General features: G+C 46.4%; 1 protein-coding gene across 2 annotated transcripts in view; it reads right to left on the reverse strand.

Moving 5' to 3' along the window:
- PPP1R16B (protein phosphatase 1, regulatory subunit 16B) overlaps positions 1-23,083 on the reverse strand; it is an 84,401-nt gene that overhangs the window by 14,175 nt on the left and 47,143 nt on the right. For both annotated transcript variants that reach the window (XM_006876632.1, XM_006876633.1), the window contains exon 2: positions 3,499-3,569. In XM_006876632.1, the coding sequence (XP_006876694.1) occupies positions 3,499-3,569 (71 nt within the window). The remainder of the gene's footprint in view (positions 1-3,498; positions 3,570-23,083) is intronic.

A 23,083-nucleotide genomic window follows, 5' to 3' on the forward strand; every position in this document is an offset into this window, starting at 1 on the left:
AAGTGCAGGGGTGTGCAAGAAGGAGGGGAGAAGGTGGGAAATGGCACCTGACAGTTGAAGATGACGTCTCCTGCCGCCTAACCTCCCACCTCCTGTCCCCACCCAGGGAGCAGCTTGGATTCATCTCTTAAATCACCCCCACCCCCACCACCCTGGTGGAGACTCATCATCTGTCCCTGAACTGAGCTCTCAGCTGTCTTAGATTCCCTCCATGGGGAGTGTCCTTGTTCATCTAACCAAGCTGCTCTCGTCTACAAACTTCTGAAGCTCCCTGTAGCCAAGAAGAAAATCCAGCCTCTGTGCCTGGCAAGTTGTACAGAAGCAGCAGTAACAGGAGCAAAGACACTGCTACCTACCACTGTAGCAGCCCCAGTGAATGAAGCCACATGACCAAGAGAGTGCTTTCGGAGGGCTTCCTGAGGGCCTGGCTAAGCTTTGGCCATGCACTACAAGGATTCTATCACTCCCATTTTACAGGTGGGGGAACTGATGCATAGGAACGCATATAGTATGTTCCAGAGATGGGTTCAAATCCAGGCAGTTTAGCTCCAAAAGTTGTTCTGTCATACTTCCTGCCCCAAGAAACCCATGCACTCTGCCTTACTTAACTCTCCAGAGTCGACACTTGAGATGTTGAGCTCTTTTCTCATGACTCTGTGCATGCCATTCTCTGCCTTGAATGCTCTTTCTTACACTTTTCTACCTGGAAAACTCCTACTCATCCTTCAAGACCCAGCTCCAATGCCCCTTCTTGGAAGCCTTTCTTAGTTTGCCTCTGAGTCATCAGTTACCTGCTTTGAGCTCCCACAATGCCCTCTGTTTATCTCACTACTGCTATTATTTATGAGTCTGGGACCATACTACACTCTGAACTCAGAGAGCCAAGATCCTGCCTGGCTCACTTCTGGGGTTCTGTCCCAAGCAGAGGACCTGACATGGAGCAGGTGTACAACATGTTGTTAGAGGAACCAATTGGAGTCCACAGGCCAGAGGGGCAAGTGAGGAGCACATATCCCTGAGAAAGCTCCCCAAATGGGGCCAAGGTGAGTGGGGGGATCGAGAGAGAACATCGGATCACAGCCTGACAAATTCCCTCTGACCTGACCCTGACCATGAGGCCCTGGCTGGGTGACCCAGAAACCCACAGGAGTAACTGGTCCTGGGGAATCAAGCTGACCAATAAGGGAGAAGTGAGGTGTGGCACAGGTGACAGGAAACTTGAACTTTAGGGAGAGCCAGACAAGAAGTCACCTCAGCAACAAAGACAGCCGCTTGAGGGGAGATCCTATTTCAAATCCCAACTCAGCCACTCTCTTGAGCAAAGTGACTTTACCTCCCTCAACGACCCTGTGTTATCTGGGAATTATTATTTATTGAATTTCACTAACATTAAATGAAAAATTCACCTCTTTGGTGGCACCTCAAGTGGTCAGTAGTTATGGGTGGCTTAGTGGTCACTACCCAGGACAGTGCAGATATAGAACATCCTATCCTATCATGGTAGAAAGCTCTGTGGCACAGCACAGTCCCTGAGCCTCAGTGTCTGTATCTGTAAAATGGGGATAATATTTCAGAGAGCTGTTCTGAGGATCAAATGAAACATAGAAGTGAAATATGCTCTCCAGAGGTGTGGACACAAGACAAATGGTATCGCATTATATGTGTAAATTGCTTTGGGCAGTACTGACATTTTCACAATGTTAAGTCTTCCAGTTTTGTATGTCTCTTTTGGTTTCTTGTAGTAGTGTTTTGTAGTTTTCTTTGTATAAGTCCTTTGTTTCTCTGGTTACATTTATTCCTAGATATTTCATCCTTGGGGTGGCTATTGTAAATGGTATTGCTTTCCTAATGTCCTTTTCAACACTGTCATTTTTGGTATAGAGGAATCCAACTGATTTGACAAATGGTAAAATAGTAATATTTATCCAACATCAAGTGATGCTTGAAGGGTTTTTAATGATCTAAATTCATTTAATCCTCAAACAACCCAGTGAGGTAAGTACTTGTTATTCCTCTTTTACAAATGAGGTAATAAGGCACAGAGACTTGCACAAGGCCACACAAATAGTGAGTGGCGGGTGTCAGGTCTCAAGACTGACCCAACCCACAACTGCCCAAGTTTTCCCATGGCCATGGCTGGCGGTCACTGCCTGGTCTTGGGAATTGCCATTCAGGGTTCCATTCTAGGGCAAGCTAAAGTACATGGGTCAGGGGAGCCTCAGGCAGCCTTGAGCGCATGAAGCTGGAAGTTGGGGAGGAGTCCAGAGGAGATATTGAGGCAATACCCTGGTGTGGGTGCCTGAGGTCTTGGGGACAAGAGAAGAAGCCAACCAAGAGGACACACAGAACCACTGGGACCACATGACCCAGTATGAGGACCAGGGCCCAAACTGGTGCATTCAGTTTGGCCTCCTACTGAGAATTTATGTAGACATAAGAATCACTTAGGGATCTCGTTAAAATGGTGGGTTTGGATTCAGTGTATCTGGGGTGGAAATGCAAATTCTTAGAAAGAGGTTGAATTGGAATAAGACAGTTCAAAGCCCTGTTGAGGACCTGCCCCTGGCTAGCCCAGCAGTGACCAGCCTCCATCCAGCCTCTGCCCTGCCAAGTGACACTCAAGTCCATCTGCTCAAAACCGAGGACTAAACCTAGGGAGGCCTTGTATGCTTATTCATTAATTCGGCATGCACATGCTGAGTGCCTGTGGTGTGCCCTCGTGGAAAAGGTGCTGGGATACCCCAGTAGGGAAGAGAGACATGGGCTCTGCCCTCGAGTAGTTCTGAGTCTGGCTGGGAGAGACCAGCCCCAAACCATCACCTGGAGGGCTACTGATTACAAAGGAGGGGCTGCTGAGGAGAACAGGCGGGTGGAGGAGGGAACTGGGGTTACCACTGAATCAGGTCAGAAAGCATGATCCCAGAGGTTGTGGGCTTGGTGGAGGTCAAGCCATGTGGGCCTTATAGGGCGTGGTAAGGATTTGATTCTTTGCCCACAGGGTGGTGGGAAGTCCCAGGAGGCTTTGAGAGAGAGATGAGCAGGTTTTTGGTTTGAGCAGTCCTGTGGTCACCAAGTGGCTGGGCTGGGAGGCTGTTGTACAGTCCAAGGGAGAGATGTCAATCAGAGCAGGTCCTCCCCAGCTCACACAATCCCTGCCAATCAGCTTTGGCTGTGGGAGTGGATGGGCTATCCTGGTTGGTGTGAATACACTTTGTAATCTGTCACGTTCCAGACAAACTTGCATTATGGTGTCAGCCCTTTGCTGGGCAGTGAACAAGCACTCCCTCCCTGTCCTCCATCTGTGTGTGTTTGTGTGTGTGTGTCTGTGGGAGTGTTTGTAACAGACACACACACATCTCTGTTGCAGACAAGAGTCTTTTAGATGGGGCAGCTGTGGAGGTCTCCCTCCTTCCCTCCCTCTCCTCATCCTGGAGCATCTGGGCAGGACAATGCCTGGTAAAAGTGGATCCAGGTGGGGACCCAGCCAGTCAGCCTTACCTGGTGCAAGGCTGTGAGTCCATCCTCGTTGCTCAGATCAGGGCTGACCTTATTCTTCAGGAAGTAGCGCACTGCAATAGGAGGGGACAGGAGTGAGCTTCATGTCACATGGTGGCTATACAGGTGTGTGTGTCTGAGGGGGAGGAGGGGCCCAGGTAAGACCCTCTCTCCCCCAGCTTTTGACATGAATTGCCTGTTCACTCCTCACATTAGCCCCGGGAGGTAAGAATTAACACCTTCCCCATTTTATAGATGAGGAAATTGAGGCACAGATCAAAGGTCTTTGGTCCAGGATTTCCAAGAAGTGGGTGGCATCACCTGTCTTGTTGTGGATAGAATAATAATAAGGACAACTACCATTACTGAAAGGAGGCCTGATGGTGCTATAGGATACGCACTGGACTGCTAGCCACAAGGTCGGTAGTTCAAACCCACCAGCCACTCCCTGGAAGAAAGACAAGGCTGTCTGCTCCTGTACAGTCTCAGAAATGATATGAGGTCACTGTGAGTTGACTCAGTGGCAGTGTGTTTGGATTTAACATCATTGAATGCTTCCTGTGTGCCAGGCGCTGAGCTAAGTGATTCATCTGTGTTGCCCAGAGGGAAGGAGAGTCTATTCTTATTGTTAGAAGCACATGCTGGAGTCAGATGGCTTGGGTTCAAATTTGGGTGTCATTCTTATTGGCTGTGTGACCTTGATCAAGACACTTTCCCTCTCTGTGCCTTTGTTTTCTCATCTGTAAAATGGGGGTGATGCTACCCTAATCTTGGGGGAGAGCAAGGCGAGGCTTAATTAAGGTCAGTCATGTGAGGGGCTCAGCACAGTGTCTAGCACATGGGTAAACTGGGATTTTCATGAGCAATCAGGTCAACCTGATTGATAGGGATAACCCAAACGTAGCCATCCCATGCTTTGTAAGGTTGTGGGGAGAAGCAGGAGAGGCTTTTCGCACCCCATCCCTAAATTTTTGTTGAGGTGTGTGTATGTGTACATACAAGGTGGTAAGGTCAAACAGCCTCAAATCCCTCCTGCTTAGGATGATATCCCTCATACCATCGTGACCCTCCATTTAGGCCATGTTCTCACCCTGAACACATGTGCAAAGGAGGAAGGAAAAGCGGCACTAGTCCCCTAGCCCTGGGGCTCCCTCCTAGTCTTGTCACCTGGGATCCCTGTGGGGCCCAAGCTTTAGAGACTATCTCAGGCTGACTGACCTCAGCTGCACCTCCATTTAGGGAGGGGTGGTTCCCCTTCTAGACCACATCCCTACCTTCCTGCCTGCAACGCCTCTTCCCCATCCAGCTTCCAGGGTGGACCACACACTCTGGGCACACCCCAGGGCTGGCTATTTGCAGGGGCCAGTGGACAGGCATAGACACACAAGCTGGCATATGTGAGGTCCCTGTGGTGCAGGCCAGAGCCAGGGATGGGAAGAACAGGCTGCCCAGGTATTCAGCAGCCCCAGGGGGTACCAGTGGTAATGACTCTGCTGGAAGGGGACCCAAAAGGTCTCAGGTGCAGTGGGATTCAGGTGATCCCTAAGCTCCACCCTCACTAGGCCCAGGTTTCAGCTGGAAGAGAGGTTGAGGCCTCCACTCAGCCCCACAGCCAGACTGGGCGTATCTGGGGACTGGCCCCAGGTGTGTTGCTGCTCTGAGGCTCTGATGTAGGGCTCAGTTAGCTATCAGAGCAGATTCTTGGGAGCTGTTCCTGCTTTGCATACAATGAGTTTATGTAAATATGAAGAACCATTTGGAAAAGGAGTGAGAAGAGTTGAGTTAGCCACAAGTGGCTATTTAAATATACATTAATACAAACTGAAGCTTCCCTTCATCAGTTGCTCTAGTCACATTTTAAGTAATCACATAAGACTGCTGTGTTGAAGAGGATCCCAGGACCATCAAGAAGGAAGAGCATGAGTGGAGTGTGAGATCCTACCTAGGGGAGCGGCAACAGCAGAGACAGTGGCATAGGCATGGAGAGACAGCAGCTATGGACTGAGAAAGACTGTGTGCCTGTGGGCAGGAGGCAGGCTTGCAGAATGTGCCCTTTGCACATTTAAATGAATATAGATTTTTTTGTTTTGTACGTGTTCATCAAATATTTTTGCTTTGTTGACTTGTGAAAAATAAGACGTAAAAGGGAAGCCACAGGGAGGAAGCAGGATAACTGTTGTTGCAGGGAGGGGAGTGTAATCATTGAGATGAAGGAATTACTATGATTGGTTGAGGGTAAAGTTGATCATCTGGTCTGTTAACCTTCACTCAATTCACAATAAAAAAGTTAAAACAAATGAAAAGAAAACAGACTGCTGTGTTGAAAGATGCAGAAATAAAACATTCCCATCGCCCAGAAAGTCCTATGGGGCAAAGCTGTTTGGCTGTTGTTGTTCAATGCCATTGAGTTGGGTTTCCGAGGAGCGGCTGGTGAGTTTGAACCACTGACCTTGCAGTTCAAACCAACCTTGTGGTCCAGTGCTTATCCTACAGTGCCACACTAATGGTGCTTTGGGACATTATGAATGTCTCATAACTGCTTAAACCCTTCCGTGGCTCCCTACTGTCCTGTGAACAAAACCGAAACCCTTCCTGTGGCATTCAAGGTCTTGATAGACGTGACCCCTGTCTGTAGGCCACAGTATAAGGGTCACCATTCACATCGGGGTCTCTGAGAAGAGACGGGCATCCTGCTCAGTAGCACACAGTGGTCCTGCCTGCCCCACCTCCTCAACTCTCACACATTCCTCCAGTGGTCTCTGTCCGGCTTATAGAGCCACCATGCTTCCGAAGGTTTCTCAGATTGTTCTTGTTGTTGTGGAGAATATACAGGGCAGAGCACACGCCAGCTCAACAATTTCTACATTGTTTACATTCCGTAACACTGATTACATTCTATCAAATCGCACAACCCTCGTTTTCCAAATTGCTCCTCCACCATTAACACCAACTCACTGCCTCCCAAACTCCCTATCTAATTCTTCGAGTTGGTGTTGTCAAATTGATCCAGTATAGATAGTCCTTAAAAGGGCACAATGCTCAAGACAAACATTCTTTCTAATTATACTATTATTGAATAAGACTTCAAGGATTATTTTTGGTTTAAGACTTAAAGATGATCTCAGGGTAAAAGTATCAGAGATTTAGCTAGCCTCCATGGCTCCAGAAAATCTGAACTCTATGAGACTTTGAGCTCCTGTTCTGCATTTTCCTTCTTTTGATCAGGATTCTTCCATAGAATCTTTGATCACAAACTTCAGTTATCATCTGGTCTCAGGGCAAAGGAAGAAGTTGTTCCAAGGGTCAACTTTCCTCTTCCTGGTCCTCTCTTTCTCCTGTTTCTCCAGATGAATAGAAACGAAATGTCGTGCCTTAGGTGTTCACTTGTAAGCACTGTGGACAGGGAACTAGGAGAACAGAAGCACAAACATGGTATTACGGCCTCTCAGCTTAGGTGTAACATGTTCCCACTACCTGCAAGAGTCAATCATCTATCCATCCATGCAGATACTCATCCACTCATCTACCTTCAACACACACATACATTTATCTTCAACATGCACATCTGCCCCATTCTTCATCCTTTAGGCCTCAGCTCAAATATCCTTTCCTCATGGAAGTCTTTATGGACGTCCAAGAATAAGGCATACCCCTGATATAATCAGCTCATTCATAGTCTTATTGAAATGATAACTATATGACTATTTGGATAATTATGGGCTTTGATTCTGTCTACCCACTGGGAATAAGCCCCAAGAGGGCAGAACTTGTTACTTAGGCCTCTATACCCTGGCCTGACACACCCGTGAGGGCCTTAAGAACTCATCTAAGACTGTGACTTAATCATCACCATGAAGTTTTCCTTCCAAGGACAATTAAGGTATCATCTAGGACTCTCTATCTTTAAGCAAAGAGGACCACTCCTCCAATGTTGACCCCTGGACAGCTCAAGTCTGAATCTGGGACATGTGAACTAATTACAGCAACATCACTGATCACCAAGGCCCATCCTTTCTGAGGTCCAGTGTGGGTGCTCTGGGCCCGCCAGGTGGCCTTTTGGGCAGTAGAAGCAGCTACTTCCAGAAACATCCAAAGTATGTTTCTGGAAAGTTCTGCCTACATGAGGAAGGATTCAAATTCCCTGTGGATGGGTTGTAGACCAGGCTTCCTGGCCAGGAGACACTCTTTGAAACAAAGACTAAGCAGCAGTTTCCAAACACAGCGTTTGTGCGTAGTAATGACTGAATGCTCTCCATGCTACATGGAAGCCCAAGACATATAATCCCCTCAGAATGTCTACATCCATAGAAAAGGTCTGCCAATCCCTGGTCTCCAAGTTCCTGCATGATGTGGTCTCATCTACAGAACTAGCACTTTACATAACTCCAGGGGACACCACTGTCTTCATGGTCTATGTGAATCATGAAGTCCCCTGAGAGAGTGCAGTGCACAGCCTGCTCAGCTGTGCCCAGCAGCTTTGCTTACTTTTCCAGGTTCATCTTTTGCTCTCCAATCACCTTCAAAAGTGGAGGGAGCTGACTAGAACCTAATCCAAAAAAGCCAGGAAGGGCACACTCTTCCCTCCAGTTAGGAGCCCCCATTTCCCCTGCTTGCTTACACCCACCCCTTGCCCCCAAAGTGCCAACTCCCAGGCTTGATCATCAGTTTGTCAAAGTGATCCAACTGTTATTGCACATTTGCTTAACTGTAGCCTAAGGCAAATGACTCTGTATGTGCACATCTGCAAAATGGGTGCTGTGAGAATTGAGTTTAAGACATTACTTGAGTGATTATTACCATTTATTAATTAAAAACAACTCACTGAGTTCCTGGCCCCATCCTGTGCTGGAGGCTTGGGATATAATAATGAAGTCACAGCATCTTGCATCTCTCAAGAACTTTTGACCAGGCCATAAAGACAAACTGTCTCTCCAGCCATCTCTGAGCAGATTTGGTTCAAAGACCATGATGAGGCCACAGTCAATGTCCTCTGACCCTCCAACACAGGCAGGACCCCATGGAGAAGATGAAGCATCCCAGCTCCTAGCGCCAACCCCCTACTCCACTCACACCTCCCTGGCATTTGGCTGGAATCTGGGCCAAGCTGGGCCATCTGCTCCCTCCATCTCCAGCTGTAGCAAGTGAGGCTAAGCCAGCCCCTCTTGGCAGGAAGTGGGTGGTGGCTGTCTTTGCAGGAGAAATCACTGCTGAAAAGCTCATGTTCCTTTGGCATCTGACCCATACTACTCCCCTCCCCCTCCCCAGAGCAGACCGCCCAACCCCAAGTTGGCTGATGATGGGCAACCACAGGTATTGTTCCTGCTCCTGTTCTGAGAGATCTGTCCACTAGAGGGTGGACCTTAGGCAATCTACATTTCCCCAGGGGTGCCCTGAGGCTGAGCTGTGGCCATTTGGCCACATGACTTGCATAGTCATGTTGGTAGGGCACCCATTAGTGCCTCCCTTCCTCTGCTCAGTGCCCAGCAACAAGGCCCCCAAGGTGCTGCATGATGAAGCCCCTGACACTCCGCACTTTACCCCTGGTACCACATCCTGCCACCCTTCTGAGATCACTCACTTCTTCCACCATACTGCTTTCTTTCATTTCCAAAACCAAAACAAAAGTGGAGCTTTCAGTCTTGGGGCTTTACACAATTTCCTGTACCCAAAGTCCTCTTTCTTCACGCTTTTGGATCAGCAAACTCCTTTCCATCCATTGGATTCCAGTTGAAATGTCACCTCCTCAGTGAGCCCTTTCCTGATCACCCCAATCTCAATTGAGTCACACAAATTCTTCTTTTCCTCCATGCCATGCAGGTCTGCATTTTTATAGTAGCACTTAGTGCAAAGTGTAATTACAGTCTGGTTAAAACCAAAACAAATCCACTCCCAATGAGTCATTTTCAACTCATAGCAACCCTGTAGGACACAGAAAAACTTCTTAGGGTTTCAGAGACTGTAAATCTACATAGGAGCAGACACCCTCATCTTTCTCCCACAGTGTTGCTGGTGGGTTTGAAATGCCAACCTGGTGGTTAGCAGCCCAACACTTAACCCACTGCACCACTAGGGCTACTTACAGGCTAACTAGTGTACAAGTATGTTGACTGTACAGGTATGTGTTTCATTTCCTGGGCTCCACAAGTGCAGGGACTGTACCCAGACTGGAGGCTGGCTTGTTCCAAAGACTGAAGATGTTGCCACTTTGCTACAATGCTGCCAAACAAGGATCCAGGGAAGGGAACAAGGGAATTCGAGGGATGGACAGGATCGACATGGAGTTAGTGGGGAACAAGCCTCACTGTTGGCAAAAAGAAAGATGAAGAATTGCTGAGAAAGTTCAGTGTTGCACACCATCACCTGACAGTAATAAAGGTAAGCATCGCTAACAGTCATTGCAGCAGCTCTGCTGTGCAGGTAGCTGACAGATGAGGACAAAGAGAAATTAGCACTTAGCCTGAGGCAATGCTGGGCTGACTCAGGAGCCTGGGCTCCAATCCTTACTCTTTGTCTTCTGGTTGTGTCTCCATTCTAGGCAGACCCCATTCCTGGCTCCCAGTGCCCTGTGGCCTTTCTCCAGCTGCAGCATCCTCCACAGAAAAGCCTGCCCACATTGAACCCTGCCTGCTCCCTCCCTGGACCCCAGGTCTGCTTTGCCCAGTGTCTTACAGAATCCAGCACCTGAAGCCTGGTCAAACTAACTCCGTGGCCCATCTTTTACCCTCTCCCCTTGTTGGTACTGCTAGGATTGCTGTGGGCACAGCCCAGTCCACCACCTGGATGACCAGTGCTGTTGGAAAGCAGCCCCATAGCTTCTCTCCCGAGTCCATGTTGCTCTGGTTCTTCATTGCACTGAGCTTCCAGAATTGCCCTACTGAGCAATTTCACCCTTTCCACCCACTACTGCTCATCCCTGGAGCAGAAATTGCCAAAAATAGTTGCTCCCAGGGAAGCCTGGCTGCCTGGGGCTGGGGGTGGGGATCAGTCGAGTCTAATGGTGGATTCTGCAGTGGCTGGTGATGCCAGCCCCACTGTCAGGCAGTCCACCCCAGGATCCAGGTGATGACTCAGTTTGCAGTGGGAAGGGTGGGTTTTATTTCAAGTCACATCCCCAGACCATGTTCCTTCCTCCCAGGTCCATTTGGAGATGAGGGTCAGAGAACAGCAAGTGTAATGAGAATGTGGAGAAGCTAGAACTTTCCACCACTGCTGGTAGGGATGGAAAGTAGAGCTGCTTTGGAGAAAAAGTTTGGCAGTTCCTCAAAAAGTTAAACATAGAGTTATCATATGACCCAGTAATTCCTAGGTATATACCCAAGGGAGTTTAAAACATATGTTCACACAAAAACTTGTATCTGAATGTTCACAGCAGCATTATTCATCATAGCCCTAAAGTGTAAACAACCCAAATGTCCATCAACTGATGTGAATAACCATTTGATTTGATTTGTTATCAAATCAATTCATAGTGATCCTCTGTGTAACCGAGGAGAAGTGCTCCATAGTTTTCCTGCCTTCTTTATAGAAGTGGATTCCAAGCCTTTTTTCTACAGTACCACTGCATGGGTTCAAACCACCAACCTTTAGTTAGCTTTTGAGTGTGAACTGTTTGCAGCACCCAGGGACCTCCGAAGGGACTCAACAGCAACTGCTTGGTCCTAATGGGAAGACTCTACCAACGAGGATGAAGAGGCTGTACGTGCATGCATGTCTCTCCTCGCCTCCCTGCTCTCTGAAGGTACCTCGGTCTCAGCAGCTGATCACAGGGACTCGGGATTGTTCAGAAACAAAGCTCTGGAGCTTGCCTGTTTCACCCAGGAACATATCTGCAGTTGGGACTACAGCAGGTCCCTTTTCTTCACTGAGCTCTGCCTCTCTCTTGCCCTGGGGCCAAATTCAAGACAGTCAGTTGGCAGGAGAACTCTCCAAGGTACTGAGTCCTATCCCACTTTCCACTCCCTTCTCATATGACAGCCAGCACTTCTCTTCTTGAATGCTTCTTGTTTTCTTAACTCTCCCTCTCACCTTCCTTCACTTCTCTTTCCACCTATCTCTCCTGACTTTTTAAAACAGTCCAATTATTTCATATCTCTGGGCAAGTAATAGATATAAATATTTCTAGACTTCCAGATAGGAGATTCAAACACATAAACACTTCAATGGTCTCAAAGCTGTCATACCAACATCTAACATTTCTTGAGTATTTTCCAAGTATGAGCCACTATGCTACAATGTCTTATCCCAGCTTATCCCCACAAAGACCTTATGCTATTTTGAATCTACTCAACAGAGATGTAAGCGATTTGCCCAAGGTAATTTAGCTAATAAAGGAGGAGTCAATTCTAATCTGGCTGATACTAACCATAACTTATGACAAGAGATCCTTCCCCAGATAAAGCCAAGAATGAAACTGACTCCTATAAATGCTTAGGCAGAGGAAACAAGATACCTATGGAGAAGGAAGAATTCCTGGTGTGGCGCTGCAGGATCAACACTGGACTAAGAACCACAAGGTTGGCAGTTCAAACCTACCAGCTGCTCCTCAGAAACTCTATACAGGGTCATTATCAGTCAGAACCGACTTGAAACTCTATACAGGGTCGTTATCAGTCAGAACCGACTTGAAAGCACTTAACAACAACAACAATGGAGCAGAAATTCCTCCAGCTCCCACTGGCCATCCCCAGCCCATTCTGCACCTTCCCTCTGGTGTACTTGGTCCTGCTCAGCTACCCCATAACCATCTACCCCTCTGCTCCTCTCTGCTTGGTTCTCATTGGGTTTCTCCTGAAGATGCTTCTCTAGCTCAACACCCTGCTACAAAGGACATGAACAAGTCTCACTAGGCTTCCACTGTCTGGCTAGGGAGATTAAGCAAGATATTTGAATATCTTATAGGAAACCTCCTGTTGTTGTTGTTGTTAAGTGCCGTCGAGTCAGTTCTGACCCATAGCGACCCTGTACAGGTTTTCCGAGGGTGTAAATCTTTACGGGAGTAGAAAGCCTCATCTTTCTCCCGCGGAGCGGCTGGTAGTTTTGAACCGCTGACCTTAAGGTTCGCAGCCCGATTCGTAACCTGGAAAACTGAAATTAGGATTTGCAACTTTCATTATCCATGGAAACAATACGAACAAATAGATACAATATTCATTACAATCACAAAATGAAAGGCATAGCAAAGAAACATAAATGTCACGAAGCATGAAACAATACGATCACAACCCAAATACATCCATAACAATAATAAATACCCAACATTTATCTTCTTCAAAAAGCAGGAAGGCTTAGTTGCCAAAAAAAGAGACGCAATTATGTGCTACTTACAAGGAAACATACCATGCAAACTGAGGAACTAAAATTAAAAGAAAATGCTCAAATATAAAACAAGCAAGGGCAAACAAAAAGAAAGTGGGGGTGGCACAATTACTATAATGCAGAATGGAATTGGAGGCAAAAAGGGGGACAATCAACTTGAGGTTGATTTAAATAAAAAGACACTTCCAAACGAAATCAAAAGCAGATCAGTAGTTGCCTGGAATTAGAAGCAGGGGTGGGAGAATGAAATCAAGTCCGCGGGGAAACCTTTTGAATTAAATTATCAGTTAACCAAAATTCAGTAAAGTAAAAATGGTTAGAAATATAAGTAAGATGCACCATTGTCCTAGGGAATCTTCAGTTCCCAAATACCCTAAAGACAAGATCAGAGTAGGAACAAAGATTTATGGACAAGATGTTCACAGCAGCATTGTTTATACACATCATTTATAATTGAGAAGTCCTGGGAGCAATCCAAATGTCTAAACAATTGGAGACTGATTAGGTAAATTATGGAACAGAATGCAATGGAATAATCTGCAGCTGGCATCACTGAGGACTTTTAAATGACATGGAAAATGCTCAATAATGTAGAATGGAAAAATAATCAAAATGATATATTCAATGCAGGAGTCCCTGAGTAGGACAAATGGTGACAAGCTCGGCAATTAGTTAAAAATTAGCAGTTCAATCCCACCCAGAGGCACTTTAGAAAACAGGCCTGGCAACTGCTTCTGAAAGGTCACAGTAGCTGTGAATCCACTGGACAACAATGAACAATATACTCAATGTGATTCAAATTGGAAAACATATGTGCAACACACTTCTCACTGGAGAAAAAAAAAATCAAGGGTATTAACTGTGGTTATCAATGGATTGTTTTTGAGCCCTGGTGTGGCACTGCCTATAGGATAAGCACTTGACCATGAGGTTGGTTTAAATTGCAAGGTCGGTGGTTCACACTCACCAGCTGCTCCTTGGAAACCCTATTCAGGGTCTTTATGACTTGAACTGACTCTATGGTACTTAACAACCACCACCTTAGAAGTATATAGAATGCCATGGCTCTGTAGGAAAAGCACTGGCCTGCTACCACAAGGTTGGTAGGTAGAGTCCACCAGCTATGCAAAGGGAGAAAGATGAGACTGTCTGCTCTTACAAGGATGTATAGCCTTGGAAAACCCTATACAGGGTCACTGTGATTTGGAACTGACTTGAAGGCACTTAACAACAACAACTTTAATAATTATCATTTAAAATTTCACTAAAAACAAAGACACTCCACAGAGTGATAGCGAAGTGTTAAAAATCAAATTTCTGCTAAGAGTTTTAGTGCAAATACGAGGCCTCAAGCTGGCTGAGCTCATGAAGGAAATGCTAACTCTGAGATTCCTGGATTGGGTAGGAAGTTAAACAGCAACAGTAACAATGATCCCTTTATTTGTATAATGCAGGGGTCGGGGAGCCAGGACAGAATTGCCCTGACACTTATTTCTGTACCACACACAAGCTTCTACCGAGATTTTCAAGTGGTTGGGAAAAAAATATCAATGACAAATAATATTTCATGATATGAAAATTAAATGAAATTGAAATCTTAGTGCCCATAAATAAAGTTTTACAGTAACACATGCTACTATTGGGTTGAATTATGTTCCAATAAAAAATGCGTTGTAAATCCTAACCCCTATACTGGTGGTGAGTCCTGTTGGCAACGTAGAATAAGCACTGGACTGCTAACCGAAGGTTGGCAGTTTGAACCCACTAGCTGCTCCTCCGGAGACAGATGAAGCTTTCTGTTCTTCTGTAAAGAATTGCAGCTTTGGTAACCCTATACAGTGCAGCTCTGAGTTGGAAATAACTAGATGGCAGTGTGTTTGGGAATGGATTATCTGCTATGTTAAAGAGAGAGCCGTATATTAGTCTATGGTGTCAAGAAATCAAACGACATATTGCATTATGCAAATCTGCACAAGACCCTTTTAAAGTGTTGAAAAGCAAAGATGTCAACTTGAGGACTAAGGTGCTCCTGACCCAAGCCATAGTATTGTCAATAACCTCATATACTTACAAAAACTGGACAGTAAATAAGGAGCATCGTACAAGAATTGACACTTTTGAGTTATGGTGCTGGAGGAGAATATTGCAAGTGCCATGGACTGCCAAAGGAACAAACAGATCTGTGTTGTAAGAAGTGCAGCCAGAGTGCTCCTTAGAAGCCAGGATGGCCAGACTTCATCTCTCATACCTAGGACATATTGTCAGGAGGGACCAGTCAGTCACTGGAGAAGAATATCATGTTTGGTAAGGTGGAGGGTCAGAGAAAAAGAGGAAGCTCCCCCCCCCCCCAGTGAGATGGACTGGCAAAATGACAGCATCAATGGGCTCAAACGTGGCAACAATTGTGAAGCTAGCCCAGAACCGGGCAGTGTTTTGTTCTACTGTGCATAAGGTCGCTATAAGTTGGTACCGACGCGATGGTACCTAACAACAAGGTGTGTTTTGAGTCAATCTCTTCTGAGATATTAACGGAGCAGATTATGTTCTCAGAGTTGAAGTATGAAGAGTTGGGGGGAAGACAGATGGCACACCATATGAGATTTCCTAGTATCTACGTGTGGCGCTGTGGGTCAATGCGCCAGACTGCAAAGCTGTTTGAACTGCAAAGTCGGTGGTTCAAGCTCACCAGTCACTCCTCGGAAAACCCTATACAGGGTCGTTATGGGTCGGAATCAACTCGACAGAACTTCACAACAACCAAGACACAGAAGCTGAAAAGAGACAAGGACCTTCCTCTAGAGCCAACAGAGGGAGTAGGTCTCCCCCTAGGGTCGACACCCTGAATTCAGATTCCAAACTTCCTAAACAATCCTGGAAGGAGCTCTGGTAGCATAGTGGATTATTAGGTGGACTGCTAACCAGTTCATAATAGCTGGTCAGCAGTTCCAACCTACCAGTCACTCCTCAGGATAAAGATGAAGCGTTCTGCTCCCATCAAGATTTACAGCTTTGGAAACCCTACACAGGGTCGCTATGAGTTGGAGCCAACTTGGTGTCACACAACCATCACCACTAAACAGTCCTGTGAGACACTATAGGATAAGCACTCGACTATAAACTGCGAGAAGAGTCGTTCAAACCCACCAGCTAGGAAACCTTATACAAGGTCGGAACAGTCTCAATTGCACTTAACAAGAACATAACAAAAAAGCCCTGGTGTCGTGCTCTAGGACTTCTGGTGTGGCGTTGCGGGTCAATGCGGTAAACTGCAATGTCATTGTGGGCCGTTAAAAGCCGGCAGTTCTAACTCACCAGCTGCTCCTTGGAAACTCTGTACAGGGTCGAGGACTGGGTTGATAACCACAAGGTTCAAACCTACCAGTCACTCCTTGGAAACCCTATATAGGGTCACTAAGAGTTGGAACCAACTCTATATGGCACACCATGCCAACAAACAGTGAGAAAAGAAATGAGTTTGTTAAAGTCACCCACTTGTGTGTTTCTGTTAATAGAGACACACATTCATTTATACCCAGGAGCTTCAAAAAGTTCGTGGAAAAATTCCATACTTTTTCATTCAATTATTCTATGAACTTTTTGAAAGCCTTTCATATGTAATTTATGGCTGCTTTTGTGTTCCATCTGCAGAATTGAGCAGTTTTGCAACAGGTACTTATGACCTGCAACGGCAATTTACTATCTGCCCTTTACTGAAAAAGTCTGTTGATTCCTGGCATAGCGTTTTCAGTGAACAAAGTGCGTCTCAAAACCACAGTCAGTCTTGTTTCACACTCACAAAAATGTCTCATGGTTTCAGAAGTCTGAGAATCTACTGCCTCAGGTAGAGGAGGAAGAAACGAATGAAGGCCCAAGCTGGGTCATGTGACTATAGCTGGTGGGGTACAGGTAAATCAGACCCTCCCCTGGGGCCTGCGGTGACTCTCCTTCTCAGGGTTGTTTACACTCAGGCCCCTCTCTCCCCTCTGAACACAGCCTATTTCCTGTCAAGAGCATGATCTTCGGAAACCTGTAAGGTGGAAGCTGCAGCTGCAGAAAGGAGGGTATTTTTATCTGAACTGGGTTTCCTGTTTGGTGGTTGGAGGGTTTATTTGCTGGTGTTTGCTTTTGTCATTTCTGATATAAACTCAACGCCCTGTCTCAACAGAGCAAAGTTTTGTCTCCTAGTAGGGTTTGCTGTCTGCTACTTAGGGGGCCCTGTCCCACATCCTGCCCCCTGTGCCACACAATCTCTTGTAACTGCTAAATACCCGTGTCTCCAGAGGTCTCCAGAGCAGAACTGAGGACAGCTGGGTGGGCAGAGGGGAAACAGGAGTGGCAGGAAATGGAAAAATCCACTCTAAGAGAAAGAAACAGCTAGGAAGAGCTGACTGGGCTGGGAGGCTGGAAACCTGCAGCTCTGCTTGAGCTCCTCAAACCCACTGCTCCTAGCTCAGGGAGAAGCAGGGCAGAATGCTGGAGGTAGAGGCAAGTGTGGTACTTGGAAGATGTTTGCTGAGAATGTCCTCAGCCTTGAGAGCTGAGGGACTATTATTGAGCCTTCCAGAGATTGACAAATGGATACTGTCCTCAAGTCTCACATTTCCCATGACTCAGTCAGATGTACCCACATCCAACAAGCAAATTAACATGTTACAGTGTTAGGCACCGTCGAGTCAGTTGAAACTCATAGTGACTCTCTGTAAAACAGAATGAAACACTGTCCAGTCTTGCACCATCCCAGCAATCGTTGCTACATTTGAACCCATTGTTGTAGATACTGTGTTATTGGGGTCTTCCCCTTTAATCCTCGACTTTACCAAGCATGATGTCCTTTTCCAGGGACTGGTCCCTCCTGATAGCAGGACCAAATTACATGAGACACAGTCTCCCCATCTTTGCTTCTAACGAGCATTCTGCCCGTAACTCTTCCAAGACAGATTTGCTCATTCTTCTGGTATTCCATGGTATATTCAATATTCTTGGCCAGAATCACAGTTTAAATGTATCAAATCTTCTTTTGTCTTCCTTATTCATTGTCAGCTTTCACATGCATAGGAAGTAACTGAAAATGCCATGGCCTGGGTCAGGCACACCTTAGTCTTCATTTTAAAGAGGTCTTGTTCAACAGATTTGTTCAATACAGTACATAGTTTGATATCCAGACTGCTGCTTCCATGAGTGTTGATTGTGGATCCAAGTAAAATGAAATCCTTGACAATTTCAATTCACATTTATTGAGTAATTACTGTGTGCCTAGCCTTATGCCTAGCGATGATCTCATTTGATCTTCTCAACAGCCCCAGATGGGAGTGAGGTGGGCTTTATGATAATTTCCCCTTTCACAAATGAGGATACTGAGGCACAGTGAGCTTAAATAACCTGTCCTGAATCACTCAGCTGGTAAGAGGCAAAGTTATAGTTCAAACCCAGGTCTCCTGGGCTCCAATAGCCCCACACTTGAATCCCATGCTTGCTCTGCCAGAAGGACTTCAATGATGCATATTTTAGAGCCAAACCTGACCATGGGTCTCAGGAGACAGGGGTTTGCAGACCAGGGCCATCCTGTTTCCTGTTCATGCAGCAAAGCCAGTGTCTATCTTTGAGCCTGAGAGATGAAAGGGTTCATGTGAGCTTTGCTACAATTATTCCCAACCTGGAGAGAGGCCACCAAAATGTGCTACTAGAGGACATTTGGTCCACCTAAGCATGGCCGATGGCAGTGAAAACATGGTGGGGTGTAATGGTAATGGATTCAGACTCCATCACTTCTGCCCAAGGATCCCTGCTTTCTAGGAATCACACTTTAAGGCAGTTCTATCACACGCTAGGGTAGAACTGACCTGTGTCGCCAACACCAGTCACACTTTGAAGTATAACTTCTGAGCCTGGGTCATACAAGACACTGTGACTTCCATCTTGCTCTTTGTATCATTCACTTCCAGAGACGTCATGTTATGTCATGAAGCCGCTTATGCAGCCCCATGGAATGGATCTCACAGTGAGGAAGTGAGGCCTCCCACCAACAGCCTTGTGTGAGCCGTCTTGGAAGTAGGTTTTCTAGCCCCCAGTTAACCCTTCAGATGGCTGTAGCCCCAGCTGACTGACATCACTCATTAGAGACCCTCCCAGGAGAAGCCAGAACCACCCAGTTGTTCCTGGAATTGTGACCTGCAAAAACTGTGAGAGAATGTCTGTTGTTCAAAGTTGCTAAATGTTGAGGTCATTTGTTCTGCGGCATAAGCAACTAAGATGTGCAGCAGAGATACAACGCTGAACTGGGGACCACAGGGGATGGATGAAGACTCCAGAACTCATAGATGTCCCCATAACCCAGGATTTCCCCTCTCCCCCAGGCAGTTACATTTCTGTTAACCAGGGAAATTCTTAACTGAACCCTCCAGCTAGCTGACTAAGGGTTTCTAGTTCCGCCCACAGTGCTAAAATCTGTCCATACACGTCACTAATCATCTGAGTCTTTTTCTTGTGCCAGGGGCACAGTCCAGGCTTCCATACTAAGTGAGAGTGGGCCAGGTCTTGGGCACTCTCATGACCTAAAGGTCCCACTGTCCTGGCTGGAGGTGAGGAAGGAGACTGCAGCCCATCCTGCCAACATCCACTAATAATCACAGACCGGAATGCACTTCTCTCCCGCTCAAAATCTTCTTATGGCTCCCCATTGCCTCTTCACTGTCTGTAACCTAGCCCAGTGGTCCTTAAAGTGCCGTGCCTGGCCCAGCAATGTCAGCGTCATCTGGGAGCTCATGAGGCATGGGAACCACCAGGTCCCACCCCAGACCCAGCTACTCAGGACCTCTAGGTGACTCCACTTTGAGAATCACTGCTTCAGGCTCCTCTCTCACCAGTCCTTCCTGTGGCTCCTAACTGTAGTCACGTTCAACTTCTCTCCTTCCTCTCCTCTCAATATTCACCAAGCACCAACTCTGTGCCAGCAAACAAGACAAATACCAGTGCTGTCCTCCCCAAACCTTCAGTCTGCCTTCCTCAATCTGGAATGTCCTTTCCCTCCCAGCAAAATTCCTGCCCAGCCCTCACACCCAGTGCAAGACATATTCAAGAAACCAGGGCTTCAAACAGCTTCATCTCCGTTCAACCCTTTGATGAGAATTTGTCTTTCCATCCCAAGTATATTGGATCAGACCCTACATTTTAGCATGTTAGAATCATCTAGGGGAACTGGGATAAGAATCATCTGAGGGATCTTGTGCAATGTAAATTCTCAGCAGGGTTGAATTAGAATGAATGGTTAGAAGCTCTGCAATAAAACTGAACATTAAGTGAGCTAATGAACAGATGAGTGAACACAACACTTCAGTGAGTCTTCCTTGACCCCCAATTCAGAGCCCCATAGCAAGCGGCAAATACCCTGATCATGTATGTGCCCCCTTAGGCAGCCCCAAGGGGCTGTGGATACCTTGAATGCACAGAATCCAAATGGAGTGGGGCTCAGTGGAAAAGGCACATTGGATTTCCAATGTGGAGCAGGGGAAAGATAAGTAAAAATCTCATTAATAAGTTCTTTATACTGATTACGGAGTCCTGGCATTGTGCTGTAGGATAAGCACTAGACTGCTAACTACAAGGTCAGTGGTTCAAACCCACCAGCCCTCTTGGAAACCCTAGACAGGGTCACTATGAGTTGGAACTGACTCAGTGGTACTTAACAATATACTGATTACATACCGAAATGATGTTGGGTGACATAAAAATCTATTCAAGTTAATCTCACCCATGTTTTTTCTTTTTTCTTTTTACATTTTAAGGTGGCTACTAGAAAATTTTAAATGACATATATGGCTCACATTAATTTCCTTTTGGACAGTGCTGAGTCACATTGTAAATATTTAGTCACACAGCTATGAGCACAGCTGTGAAGTCCCCTAGGGCATCTCTGTCTGTTTATCTCCCCTTCCCCTCAAGTTCTTCTTTATGCCTCCCTTCTTTCTCCTTTCCTTCCCTCCTCTATCCTCTTCATCCCTTCCTCCTTCTCTCCCTCGCTTCTCCTCACTCTTTTGTTCCACATTTATTAAACACCTGTTTCTTGCACCCCCTCTCTGAGATTTGTCACCACATAGATGCAAGAGTGTTTGCTGAACGAATAAATGATTGTTCAGAATACAGATTGACCCAGAGGTGACCCTGGGGGAGGCTCCCGCCTCATTAATTCTCTTACCTACTTGCTTGGGTGTGGTTTTCTCATTTGGAGCCAATTTGCTAAGCTGTCCTTATGTAACGGGGCTGAAATCAGTTTTCTTTTCCTCTTGCATACAGACCTCAGGAGCACTCAGGCCCTGGGGCCAAGACTCGGCATGCACACACTTTGTTCCCGAATTCCAGGAGGTACTAGTACAGGGACTTGGACTTGGGGCTTCATGGCCAAGCTCCCCAGTGAGGGAGATCCCAGCTTCCTAACCTGCTTCACGGCACAGCGGAAGTGAATCAGGCTGGCGTCTGTGTCCCTCCCTGGTGCCCTTTCACACCCACCCCACAGCGCCAGTCTGACTCTGTAAAACACTGGGCTGAGCCACAACACCTCTGCAGAGCTGACCCTTGGTTCTGGGAAAGCAGCTAGGAAGCTGGCCCAGTATCAGACCCTTCATTTCCTGGGTTCCTCTCATAGCCAGCATGTGGTGGTGGCCACGGATCATGGTCATGGGGCCTGTAGCGACATCCCTCACCCCCTCCTACTGGTTTTACACCCTCCCCAACCTAGCCCAGGACCTTGGAGGCTATCCCTGTCCAGGGCCCCAGCTCACGAATTTTTTCTGCCTAGAATGTTCTCCTCTTGCCCAGTGTCCTCTGTCTTTCTCCATGGCTGGCTTCTCTTGTCCTTCAGGTCTCCTAAATGTTACCTCCTGGGAGAGACCTTCCCTGATGGATCCTTATCCTCCACTGAAGGACAGTCATACTTTAAAAATTATACCTGTATTGTGTGCTTGTTGTCCTTTTGTCAGTTTCCTTTCTAGACTGTAAACCTGACAAGGGTTGTCCATCCAACAATTTATATGCTTTTTGTTTTGTGTCTTGTCTTCTTTCTTATTAATGAATCTCCTGCATGACAAACAAATCTATATGAAGGGATGTGTGTGTGAGCTGTCTGTCACCTTTGCCCCAAGGAATCTTTTCCTCTAATATACTTCATGGATTCCTGGTGTGGTGCTGTGGGTTAATGTGCTGGACTGCAAAGTCACTTTGAACCACAAAAGTTGGTGGTTCAAGCTCACCAACTGTTCCTCGGAAACCCTATACAGGGTTGCAACTGACTCAATGGCACTTAACAACAACAACAACTACACATCTCAAAAATATGAGAAAAAGAACCCTCCCCATCCCCAGGATCCACACTTTGCAATTCTATTGGCATGAAGTTCTAGAACAGGCAAAATTAACTAGGTTGTTAAGTGCTATCCAGTCGTTTCCAACTCATAGTGACCCTGTATAGGGCTTCTGAGGCTTTAAATCTTTACGGGAGCAGAAAGCATCATCTTTCTTCCATGAAGCAGCTAGTGGGCTCGAACTGCTGACCTTTGGGTAGCAACCCAAGGTGTAACCCACTACAACACCAGTGCTCCTACATTTTCTTGTGGTGGTGGTGGTGGTGGTGGTTATGTGCCATAAAGTCGGTTCCGACTCCTATACAGGGTTTCTGAGGCTGTGAATCTTTACGAGAGCAGAAAGCCTCATCTTTCTCCTGAAGAACATCTGGTAGTTTTGAACTGCTGACCTTGAGGTTAGCAGCTTGATTCTAGCAACATTAAAAAAGGGAAGAGAAAATAGGTGAAGTGAATTGTAATAGTACTTTCATTTAAGCTGATACATCAAAAATATTATAATTGCCCCATGTAATCAGTATCGTAAAGTTCTGTCTGGCTGTGGTGATATCACAGGAATCTACTTCTGTGGTAAAAATTGCATAGAACTAAACAAACACACACCAGGGCACATAAACCAGGTGAGATCTGAAAGGGGTTGATAAATTGTATCAATGTCTAATTCCTTTCTCGGTTGTGACATTGAACTACAGTTTTGGAAGATGTTATCATTGACTGAAATCATGTTAGAAGTGTAAGAGGTCTCTGGTGTGGCACTGTAGGATAAGCGCAGGACCCACAAGGTCGGTTTGAACCACAAAGTCGGCAGTTCAAGCCCACCGGCTGCTCTTAGGAAACCCTATACAGGGTCGTTATGAGTCAGAACCAACTCGATGGCACATTACTTCTCAGCAGAGCCTGGATAGTGCAAACGGTTAACATGC

The sequence above is a fragment of the Chrysochloris asiatica genome, unplaced genomic scaffold (assembly GCF_000296735.1).
Source record: "Chrysochloris asiatica unplaced genomic scaffold, ChrAsi1.0 scaffold00403, whole genome shotgun sequence".
Taxonomy (NCBI): Eukaryota; Metazoa; Chordata; class Mammalia; order Afrosoricida; family Chrysochloridae; genus Chrysochloris; species Chrysochloris asiatica.